Raw genomic sequence first — 12,476 nt, forward strand, 5'->3', positions numbered from 1 at the left:
TAAGCTTAAGGATCCCTCATTGGATACATTTCTTCCCATTATTACAGCCTTTACACAACCTGTTAGATCCTCAGCAGTGTTGCAGGACCCATCTCAGATGTTTGCAACTCACCTAACTCCCTGGATCCAGTCTCAGCCTCGGCCTTTACACAGGCTCAAGTTGCTCACCACAGGTGAAGACACTTTAGGCACATGATGCCTCCATTAGCTGTCCTCCCATGGTAATTGCTTCATTGCATCAACAGAACTGAATGCTTGCCTGTGTAAAAATGGGCAAAAGACAAAAGTTTGTGAGTCATCTCTGAAATGAACGTGGACTGTGCTCACCTATCCCCCCCCCCCCTCCCATAATTCAGGAACAGAATAGGTGCCTGGTATTTTTCCTCCAGATGTTCTGGGTGTCCAGGCTGCTCTCCCTAGACTCTTAATGCTGACTGTGGTTGTCAACACTGTTCCAGCGGTTTTCCAAATTGATACATGCTCATCAATGACCACTGTTGACCGGAAAACATATCACCACATGGGCTCCCGTCTGCTCCAGGTGTTCTCCAAACTGCTAAAGAGCTACAACAATGACACCTCAAGGTCACAGGTCAGTTTAGTGTGAGAGTCTTATTCACAGTGAGTATTCTCATGTTTGACGTTATGGGATATGAGCATTCTGGAGTTAGACCCTTTCTGTGCCCTGGGGTTCTAAGTCTATAATTCTACTAACAGTATCCAACTGTTCATGGCCAGATAATACCTACAAGATCTTTGCTCTGAATATGAATCAGTTTTTTCACATCCCTCTATCAGAGCCACAGGATTTGAGACACATGCTGCATTCCTCCCCTCATCTATGCCCCGCTTCTTTAAAGGGCACGCAGTTCCTTTTGTGCTCAGTAGTAAGCTTCAGAGTGAACTCCAATGCCTGAAGGATTAGGATATCTTGACCCCAATCCCCAGCATTCGTCGGCCACTCCCATTGTCAATGTGGAAAAACTGAATGGTTTGTTAAGGATTTGTGGGGACTTCAAAACCACGGTTAATGCCCAGTTCACCATTGGTCCTACCCTATACCTAAGGCAGGAGACATTATGTTGTGCCATACCAGTGGCAAGATCATGACAAAAATTGCTTTGTGTGATGCATACCTCCAACTCTCACTAGATGATGTGTCAAAAAACATCTTGATCAACAGCAGTCAATTTGGAATTTTCTGGTACATATAATCAGCTTCCCTTGGCATTGCCAATGCATCTGTTATCTTTCAACACTACTTAGAACATCTTACATGAAAGGTGCCACAGATGACCAACTACTTAGGTGACATTACTGTTACTGGTAAAAATGCTTAAGATTTAGCCGCCAACCTCAACTCCTTATGTGACACACTCCACTGTGCCAATCTCGAGTGTAACAAGGAGAAATGTAGTTGTTTCTTACTACAAGTAGAATACTTGGGACACATGTTCAGCACATCAGGGATATGGCGCACACTGCACTACATCCTGATGATTGAGGAACTCCTGGCTCCCAACAACAGTAAACAATTAAAATCCATGTTTGAACAGCTTAACTACTGTAGAAAATTCATTCTTGATGCAATGGCCATTGCTGAACTTCTCCACCAGCTGTTGCAGAAAAATGTTAAGTAGGATTCCTATATGCGACAAGGCTGTCAGAGATCTCAAATAAGCATTTCTTCATCCAACATACCTCAGGACCTATGACCCTTCCAAGCAGTTGCATCAGACAATAGCCTCGGAGCAGTCCTTTCCCATGAAGTTCATAGGATAGAATGCCCTATTGCATTCACCTCCAAGACACTAACAAAGTACTACATAATTATAGCCAAATAATGTAGGAAGCACTGGATATTACCTTCGCCCTGAAGAAGTTCCATGATTACATGAATGGCAGAAATTTTGCTCCATTAACCAACCATTAATCTCTTTTGACATTGTTCAAGACCAGCTCCAAAATTCCAACCAGAATGGCATGTTCTCTCCAGCGATGGGCATAGTTCCTGTCAGGGTACACCTATGAGATACAGTATAGGTCCACAGTGCAGCACACCAATGCTGATATCCTCTCAACACTACCCCTTGGACAGGACCTGGAGATCAACTCCATGCCAGAGCTCTGTTTCCACATGGATACAGAATCAGAAAAAGAGGTGGCAAACTTTCACTTGGATTTGGCAGTCATAGCCTGCTGATCATTAGGTGACTCGGTCATCCAGTATCATCAAAATGAACAATCAACTCTCAACGGCATCATCTTGCTTAAGGGGACAATGGTCAAGGTTCCACAAGCCCTCAGACAAAGCATCCTGCCCCTCCCCCATGAAGGGCATTGTAGAAATCACAGTTGGGCTGCTTGATTTGTCACTGATAGGTTTGAACAACACGCAAGTGTTGCTGAGATGTTTCAGGAATTCAATTGGGAATCCTGGAGGGAAGGTGATGTTTGTTTTGAGGAACACTATTGAGCAAATTTGGAGAACCAGGATTTGAAGCTGGCTGTAGAATGTATACTACCTCCAACATATATTGTGTGTAAGGACCATGAAGATAAGATACAAGAAATTAGGGCTCATAAGGAGGCACATAGATAGTCATATTTCCCTTGTTCTATTTGCAAGAGGAACAGGAAAGGAAATGACTAGTAGCAGTCACAGGAGGTGACTGGCGCCACAGTCCTACTTGCTATGCAGGATCACGAGGCTGCAAATAGAGCTGGCTGTGTCCTGGCATCTTCACAGTCTTTATGCTGGTGTCCAGGCTGTGCCAGGCCAGTTCATTCCTAACAATGAGCTCTATGGTCCGGGTGCCTATCACAGTAGCGGTTCATCAATCAGAGTGTCACTAAGGAACCATCAGGATTTTCAACATCATTTCCCAGCCAGTAATTTCCACTGTGTAGAGCTGCCAGTGCTGTCACTAGGCTTCGTGAAGACATGGGCTCTGAAATGGGGACATGTGTGGTCTTTGGTCTTGGCCCTTGTAGTGCTTTGTGTTATTAACTTTTCATTCTAAAGTGAATCCAGAAATTAACTTTGTTATTTCTTGGGACCATGAGCTCAACAAACAGTTACTGTGTCATTCAAGAGCAGCTCTGACATAACCACATACTGTCAACATAAAAACTTATTCCAAGGAGTAAAACTTACTCCAAGGGGGAGAAATGAGTTCTTGTAATTACTAATAAACTTGTTCTGCACTGTTTGCCTGAGGCATGTTCTTATTGCACCTCCAGCAATGCAGTACATATCAGATTCCAAGCCAAAAGCAATATGAGAATAGGCATGAAGCTGTCAGAAGAAAAAATAGAGAGAGATAGTGAAAAGATGGAAAAATTGGAGGAAAAGGAGAAATGGACATGAGATGGAATTTAAACTGTCACGTGATCTCTGGTTGGGCGGAACAGAAGGAGGAAGAATTGATCTCACTGTATACTGATAAATTAAGAACACGCTATACTGGTACCCCTAAATTAAGAAACCATCACTAATGCACAAATAACACAAGAAAATTAAACAACAGTTAGCACAAAGCTTGAGTATGTCAATTTTACATTAGTGCTGCTCATAACTGCTACGTGAAAACCAAAGGGCTTGCAATCCTCTCAAGCCATTTGCACAAAGCAGACAACTGCATAAGATTTCCTGACATATAAAGCTGTGTGCTGGACAATTATTTGAGGTTTACTGTTGCTTATCAAGAATAATGATCTCACCAACTGAGCTATCTATGCATGATTCACAACCAATCTCACACCTTCCATTTGTTTGTTCCCATCTCCTAGCTACTATACTCCTGAGAATCTTTCCCACATGACTTGTTGAACTGGTGTAGCTAGGGTAAGGGATATATTAGAGAGTGAATTAACCTAGTGTTTGTTTGTGAAATGGTTCCGACAGCAGTGAGTGTTTCTGATCAACTTTAGTGTGCACTTGCTTTGCAGCAAAATCATTTTGATTTGGCTTTGTTTGTAAGCTCAAATTATCTGCAAAAAATATTAAGACACATTTGTCAGTGGGATCACAAATATTTAGGCAGATGCATTGACATCCGAGTCTTTTCACCTCTTTTTCCTAGCATGAATCTTATTGTGTAAGCTCAGATGAGTCATAATGTTCACAGTACATTACCACCCCCCACTCCCCTTTGCCATGTTACAAACACTTTAGGAGAGGAATGGTGTCATAGGTTTAATAGTTACTGTATATACTCAAATAACCCGCATGTTTTTTCCTGAATTTAAGTATGAAAAACTGTGGTACGTGGATTATTCAAATTAAGTTTGGTACTGCTCTGCCTCCAACAATAGATCCCATTATACTGTTGCATTGTTGTGGCCTTGGTCTGTGTCATGTCAGTAGCACAGTAGCACATTAGAAGTGAAGCGTTAACAACATCTTCGAACTTGTTAATTAAGGCTACAAGTTCTCATTATTGCTTGTACACTGCTAAAGAAAAACTGAAAATTATTGAAGAAGCCGAGAATATTGGAAACTGTTCAGTGGAAAGAAAGTATGACATGAGTGAGGGCTGTATTTGCAACTGGTGGCAAAAAACAAAATGCAGCCTCAAGAAACTAACAGTAATCGCTGGGCATTTTTCAGCCAAAAAGTGAAGCATCTGGACCTCAGAAAAAGGCTCTGCGATTATTAGATGAGAAGCAACAATATGGATGCTTGGTGACAAGTGAAATGTGCCAACTTAAAGAACTAGGTGTTACCAATTACAAAGCTAGCAAGGGCTGATTATCAAGATTTTTCAACCGAAATGGGTTAGGAATCCAAAGGAAAACTACCATCACTCATCGGCTTCCATGCGATTATGAGGAAAAAATAGTGCATTTTCATTGTTACATGATAAATGTGCAACGCAAACAGTCATATATGTTATTGCAAATTGATAGTGCTCTCAACAACACCGTTAACAGGAAAGGAGAATCAAGCATCATGATATGAACTGGCAGCAGTCAGAAGCAAAGGTGTACAGTGATATTGTGCATAACTGGCGATGGATGAAAGCTACCACCTTACGTGATTTTTAAAAGGAAAACTATACCAAAAATATCAGTGAAAGGTGTATTAGTGAGAGTGAACAGATGGATGGACAATGACTGTGTGATTGACCAGGTGACGCATGTTTGGCAACATCGTACTGGTGAATTACTGAATTTATGTAACATGTTGGTCCTGGACAGCTTCCATGGACATACAACTAAGGAAGTGCAAGACAAATTACAAAAAGGGAAAACTGACTTGATTATTATCCCTGGAGGCCTAACATCCATCCTACAACCACTAGATGTGTGTATAAATTGTTCACTCAAAGCTGCACTTAAACAGCGATATACACAATGGATGGCTGATGAAAACCACAAGTTCACATTGAGTGGAAAAAACAAACAGCTAGATTTGCCCAAGATTGATGAGTGGGTGAAAAGTGCGTGGGACTCCATTCTGCAACCACTGGTGGAAAAATTCTTCAAAAATGTGGGTTCACAAATTCACTGGATGGACCAGTGGATGACGCTCCATGGGGAGGTGGTGAAGACAACAATTCTTCCCTCGCTACTGATAACAATGAAAACGATGATGAATAGAGAGGTAAGGGAGCATACATGTTGACTAAAATATTTTGTTGCACATATTAACATTAAATTCTTAAACATGGTAATTCACTTTTTTTTCCCTATGGTAGGTAGGCCTAGAGTCCTGGCTGGTGGGGATAATGTTGCCCGGCCAGCCACCTGGTTATGGGCCAACTGGCAGGCCCACCGGCTGGATAGCTGCATGCCGCTGAATTGGTTGCATTTTAATGATTTATCAACCTGTACAACAGCATGAGAAGATTATGATGCATTTCTTCAAACCAATTGACATTATATGTAATTTTGAACACATCATTGCCTCAGAAAAAAATTTGTGGATAAAACAAATTAAAGCAAAAAATAAATTCCCTCCTTCAGAATTAAGGTGCACAGATTATTTGAGTATGTATGTTATACTTACAGCAGGTGGGCAATTGAGACATTATAACTATAGTGAAGAATGGAGAGGAGCTCTGTCAAAATGTTTTAAGTGCATCTCACAAACATCTATGACAAAAGGGCACAACATTAAGATCTGAAATAATCACTTGCAAATAGACACTAAATCCGCTCATTAGGGATTTCAGGTCATCATCAAAGCTACATAGACAATTGTTTAGCACACTGTGCATTCAAAACAGACTGAAAATATGGTATACAAGGTATCAGAATACAGCACCAGACAGCATAAGTTGTGTGGTGGCTTTTGCACAGATACTTACCAGAGATGTGTCCTAGGTCAGTGCCACACAGGTGGTAGTGTATGCAGTCCTCAGGATCTGGGAAGATGCCAGGTTCCAGGCAGCGGAATGGCAGTGGTGCTGGAGCCACTTCGCATGCTGGGCCATCCGGCACGCAACTATTTTGCTGGGTCTGAATCACACATTAATATTAGTAGAGAGACACAACTGTCTCGTGATATTGTGGCACAAAATTCTACATTAGAGTACCAAACTAGAAGGAAAGTAACAAAAGCTAAAGAATTTGTGGTGTAGATACATAACCCAGTTGAAATTTGCAAGTGTGCTGCTGTTCAATTGTTAATCAGTGATACCCAGGCTACTGACTGAATAAGGTAGTAAAAATTAAATCACTGTCCAATTATTTGGAAGGAATCCAATACGATTTCCAAATCATCCATCCTAATTAGATTTTCAGTAATTCCACTATATCGGAATGACTGAATTCAGGAATGGTTCCTGCGATGGTAGATATAATGTGATGGTACAGAATCAGTCGTAATAAAATGTGTGCCAGAATTGCTAATTGCTGGCTCAAATTTACCTTCAGGAGGTGAAATGTATAGTACATACTTGGTGCACATACCACTTATTGTCTGGAAAGAAGTACTGTGGGGATAAGACCCATCTACCATTGACAAGACAATGGGAGTAAAAATGGATTGACACAGGAGAGGGACAGAAGGGGAAGAGTACATGGACTGAGAAAGGGGGGTGGGAGGAGCAGATTGACAGAGAGGGGAAGAGGAAATGGACAGAGAGAGAGAGAGGGGAGGAGTAGAAAATGGACAGAGGGGGGGAGGGGGCATGTGCAATATATGTAGCACACCCATATGCAGGTGAAATTGCGAGTAAACAGATAGTGGCCATAAAAAGTGACACATTTCCTAGCATCCAGGACTAATAGTTTCTTCATCAGTGAGGAGAAGGGGGTTTGGTGTGGAAGGTTAAAAAGGATGGGCTAGCCATTCAGACCCAAGGATGAGAATACTATTTTTACTTTTGTGAATCTATTGATAGTACTACACATTTAACCTCCTGAAGATAAAAACTGACCAGCAATTCTGTCTCATATGATTTTCTCAACTGAATTTTTCTTTATTAAATTTTGATGTCAGAATTCTCTTGATTGTATAGATTATTAATATTGTAACACAGCTTGTCTGTTGACCAAATTCAAGAGTTTCACTTACAGTAATTGTTTCTGCTGTGTATATGGAAGCAAATTTTATCAATGTATGCTGTCCCTTGCAACTGTAAGAAAAGACAATTTGGAATATCCTTCCTAATCTTTCTTGGGCTTATTGAAATTGTCAATGTTTATCTGCAATATGCTCCCAGGTGTTTTATTTAAAATGCTAATATATTCCTTTCTCTGTGGTTAGCATCACATATAACATGAACTACCAGTTGATATTTTGAAAAGGCAGATTTATTTTCCATTTCAGGATCTGAGTATAATATCCCTCTTTGCACAGTGATGCACTGCTGATGAAGACATTGCTGTACCTAAATCTTCTCTGTTAGTATTCTGTGAATGGAATTGTAAAAGCATATCTCATGCCTTAATGAGAAAAGTGGTCTGATGTAGCTGAGAACTAACAGGTGTTTCAGTACAAAGATATGTTGATAACGAAATTTGTATGAGAGAAAAAAATAATATGTAAGAATAAACACACAGAGAAGCATATGAATTCAAAGTATTTTACAACTGTTTATAAAAAACTGAAAGCAGGGAATGCACAGTGTCAAATTAATTTCTGTGTACATTCTTCTGCGTAAGAAGGACTCATACAAGTGATAAGTGTAATAAAAATTGTTGTAATATGAAGAAAGTTGAATTTAAAATTGATTATAACATTTAGCATCTCATTTCATTAGCTGTAATTACACTTTTTAATCATTAGTAAATCATTCTCACCCAAATGTCAATGTCAACATCCCTTTGCACCAGAATATTTCTTGTAAGACCCCAGATACAATTAACTAATGCCAGCACAAAAATTTGCCCACAGCTGTAATTAAAAGTCGATAAACCTAAGTTCAAGTGCTTCTTCATCATTGTCTAAACTTGGGATGACAGAAATGCATGATTACTTAAAGTTTTATTTAACTAATGTAATATGTGCATAATCAGAAAATCTTTTCTTTAATTGCCTTTTTCACTCACAGAACAGGTATTTCCGCCTCCTAAAGAGGGACAGGATACACTGCCAACGGGGATGATGCGGCCATTGAGTTGTGCGCAGATTACCAGCCGGCTGCAGTCAGCACAGGTTGGTCCCACGATTCCAGCATCGCAGTCTTCCTCTGCCCCAGCCAGGTCTACTCCTTCAGCACGACGCTGCCTTGAAGGGACATGAATGTGGACGGGATCGGTGTTGTTCTCATCAGCTTGCTCTGCACAGCCCGCTACCTGCCAACATCATATTATCATCGTCCACAACACTGGCGTGTTAGCTCAATATTCATGCACGTGATGCCCACTAATACTAACAATAGAATATATGTGAACAGACAATAAAACTCAAGTGATGATTTTTCTGACTGTGGAAACTCAGTGTGTCACTGTTGAGGGAAAGAGGTTAACATTCATAAAGTTGTAAATGACCTCTCGATCAAACAACCAGCCAACTCCATAAATTAATGACTGAGACAACCATCACATACTGTAACAAAGCACAACACACATTAATGATCAGTGCTTCCAATCATGAAATTTACCATTCCACATACCCTTTATGACAAGAGAAAATGCATTCTTACTGACCAAAATTTTCACTATTCCCTCCATTTGGCAGTACCTGTAATTACTTATCTAACAATGAAGGTCTGCTCTTACAATAACTCAGGTTATGGATGAAATGAAAAAGACTGCTAATTACATCATTGTGATGTGCTAGTAATTCATTTACTTTAATCCAGTGCACACTGGTTCAAACATTAAAGAGCACTGAACTAATGTGTGATGCAGCATTGTCCCACACTTTAAACAATGAAACAGTTACCACTCATAAGCTTTTCCTTTCCCATTCCTTTTTCCTCAACTGGAACCCCTTTCTGAACAAAAAGTCTCCTAAAACCTCCATTTCAACTACTGCAATAACCTCAAAGCCCATTTCCATTATGCATTCTAATAATGGACTGATACTGGCAGGAAATAGTTTACTTAGAAAGTTTTAGAATTATGTAAAACATTTGTATTGGTTGTGTTTCATGACCAATATATATATATTTTTTAATTTTAGTAATGTTGTGCAATAAGGTGTCAAGTGATCAAAAATGGATGCCTTAGTTGCTGTGGCCATGGCAGGGAGGGGTGGGATGGCCCCTATATTAAGCAAGAATCCTGTCATTGGTGGAAGAGTAGTGAGAGAAATTCAAATAGTGTGTTTCTGAAGTAGCTGTGAAGTACTTGTAATGTTAAATTTATTAATGAAAAATGAAGACACTGATCTAAAATTGTAAATCCAGAATATAACCTATTTTCTGAATCAAGCAAAGGTAAAATATATTAGAGGAACAGAAGGCCAAAAATACTAGCCAATGGAAGGCTTGGAAGATGCAATGCTTCAGTTGCTGCTAGTGACAGTACTGCTGAGGCAACGCAGATGGACAAGTGGAAGTGATAGCTGCATGCTATGATGTGAGTGACCTGAGGCTGCGGTGGAGGCATCAGAGGACTGCCAACACTCATTTGGACTCTGGAAATATGGTCCAGCCCACTATTATCATCTACCAACATCAGTGGACAGGTTGGCAGAGTCCAGCCAGAGAGACGAGAGAAATTGGCTCATGGCATATAGACTGTTCAAGGAAATACTCATCCATAAAGCTGTCTGCAATTGGTTTCAACATGACTTTGTCATTGAGAAAGGGCAATAACTTCAGAGACTTACTGGGACATCAACTAATAGTGGCCAGCAGCAGTGTAACACATTGGTTCAGAACTGCTTTGCCAATTCAGAGGGTTCAAAATTGGTTCCTTAAGCTGCTGACTTTTATTTCACTGAAGCCTTTAATATTCCTAATGCTGAATTTGAATTCTTTCTTATGGAAACTTGCTTGGGGCACAAGATCAATGCAGGCAGGACTGTCAGAGATGAATCCTCAAGCCTACGAAAAGTAAGCAGCAATTCACATTACCTACAACTGTAACCAGGTGCTTCCACTGGGATGATTCATTTTCTGGTGGGGCTCTTTGTTGGAGACATCATTGCTCTTATTGATCTTTCTCTCACAACTAATAGAAGTGGAAAATTCAGTAGAACCTACGAGTAATCTTAGTAATTTTGACTATTAGTGTATAATATGGGGTCAATTCCTTCTCTGGAGTGTTGCTCTACTATTTTGCTAGTTTAATGAAAAAATAGAGACAATTGAAATCAGTTTAATAGGACAGATAGGTGAGGTTGATGATAAAGACCCTCAAAATGAAGAACATTATAGAAGAAACAAAAGACTTGGAAAGGGGATTTCAAAACTTGTTCTTAGCTGATTGGAGAAGTAGATAAAATGAAGATAAATGCTTTTGACATACAGTAAAAAGTAAAACCACTAGAGAAAAGTTCTAAGGAACAGTGCCTTTCTCCAAGGGTCACTGATTGGTCTCATGGGGTAGGTAATCATAATATGTAGTTTGATTCTAAAGGCAACACACATCCCATGGTATTTATAAATGAATTTAGGCACTGTGTACAAAATACTTGTAACAAAGCAGAAAAAATTTGCTTGATGGAGTATTGTCTTGCTGGAGATGCTTGAGGATGGGCAGTTAAAGCACTGAAGGGATCTGATACTTATAAAGAGTTAATTAAGTGGTCCAAAGCTAAATACTGGTTGAAAAATTGGCAAAGGGAGTAATGAATACACTTCCAAGAATTCCCACAGTATGGTTGAAATTCACATGAGTCCATGAAGGAATATTGTGAAAGGTTGTCTAGAATTGTGGATTACATTGGCCTGCTAATGTGTGAGGAAGATTAAATCTACTTCATACACAAGAGGTTACCAAGAAAACTGCAAAACCACATTAGTCTAATTCTATTGATTCTGATCGGTTTTTAAGTCGAATAAATGAGGTAAATACATGGTATAATAGGGATGAAAACAAGTATTTTAGGGAAGGAACAAGACCTATAGAAGGCAGATACTTTTGCAATAAGATCATTTCAGACAAAAAGAGGATGGGCTGCAGAAATGAAAGGAGGAAGATGTCAAAGCTATTGCTGCTGAGGTGCATATAATTTAAGTGATAGAGAACTCTTTGTGAAATAAGGTTCTCCACTCCAATAAGGGGCTCAACTGGGATAGAACATGAGCCGTGGCCAATAACATTTACAGCCAATGCATACTGAGAAAGAGAAGAAGGAAATCAAAATCAAATAGAAAGAGTAATATGCAGGATCAGTGTGAGCCAAATTTTTGTGGGTCAGGTGAAAATAGGATATGTTTATGGAGACTTAATTCAGGGGATTTGCAAGACAAAAGAATAAGGATGGATCAAAATTGAATTGTTGGTGATGTGTAGGGATACAGCGGAAGATCACTGTCCAGAAGGTAGCATGAAGAGAAATGAAGAAAACAAGGAGGCTGAGAGACAATTAAAAGATCCATTCAAAAGAAGATGAAGTAACCCAGTCTGCTTAATGAGAGTAGAGAGGATGCATTCTTGGATTTTTGTATCATGGTAGGGGAAGAGAAGAAGGAAGTCAGTCATGAGTCTCAAAACAAAATGTGGAAAACAGATCTCAGGAAGAAAATGCTGTTGATGTTAACACTGTGGCTAGGTGGGATGAGCAGTGTCCAGGGGAGTGTGAGCTACTTGATACGGGGGCAGAATTTTTTGAGTATAAGAAGGAAAAAGAGTGAAAGGTATAAAAGCAGATATGATAGATGGGAAGAAAGAGAAGATTTAACAGATGAAGGAGGTGAGGATGAAGATGAGGCAGAAAGTGATAATGAGCATGATAAGGGTACAGATTGATTAGATTTCAAGGAGAAATCGGAAGTTGAATTCATAGAGGATGACTAGGAAGAAATACTATGTCAAGGGAGCATAGGCAACAAAATAGTTTCAATAGCAACAGAAAAAGTGAAAATGAAAGAAAAGGATGAGAATGACAAAAATAAAATATTTTGTAT

At 39.7% G+C, this 12,476-nt stretch overlaps 1 protein-coding gene across 3 annotated transcripts in view; it reads right to left on the reverse strand.

Annotated features, from left to right (window-relative positions):
* Positions 1-12,476, reverse strand: part of LOC126457178 (uncharacterized) — a 175,628-nt gene that overhangs the window by 67,479 nt on the left and 95,673 nt on the right. For all 3 annotated transcript variants that reach the window (XM_050093262.1, XM_050093264.1, XM_050093263.1), the window contains exons 4-5: positions 8,503-8,748; positions 6,315-6,465 (exon numbers count right to left, since the gene is read on the reverse strand). In XM_050093262.1, the coding sequence (XP_049949219.1) occupies positions 6,315-6,465; positions 8,503-8,748 (397 nt within the window). The remainder of the gene's footprint in view (positions 1-6,314; positions 6,466-8,502; positions 8,749-12,476) is intronic.

This window comes from Schistocerca serialis, chromosome 2, assembly GCF_023864345.2.
Source record: "Schistocerca serialis cubense isolate TAMUIC-IGC-003099 chromosome 2, iqSchSeri2.2, whole genome shotgun sequence".
NCBI classification, from domain to species: Eukaryota; Metazoa; Arthropoda; class Insecta; order Orthoptera; family Acrididae; genus Schistocerca; species Schistocerca serialis.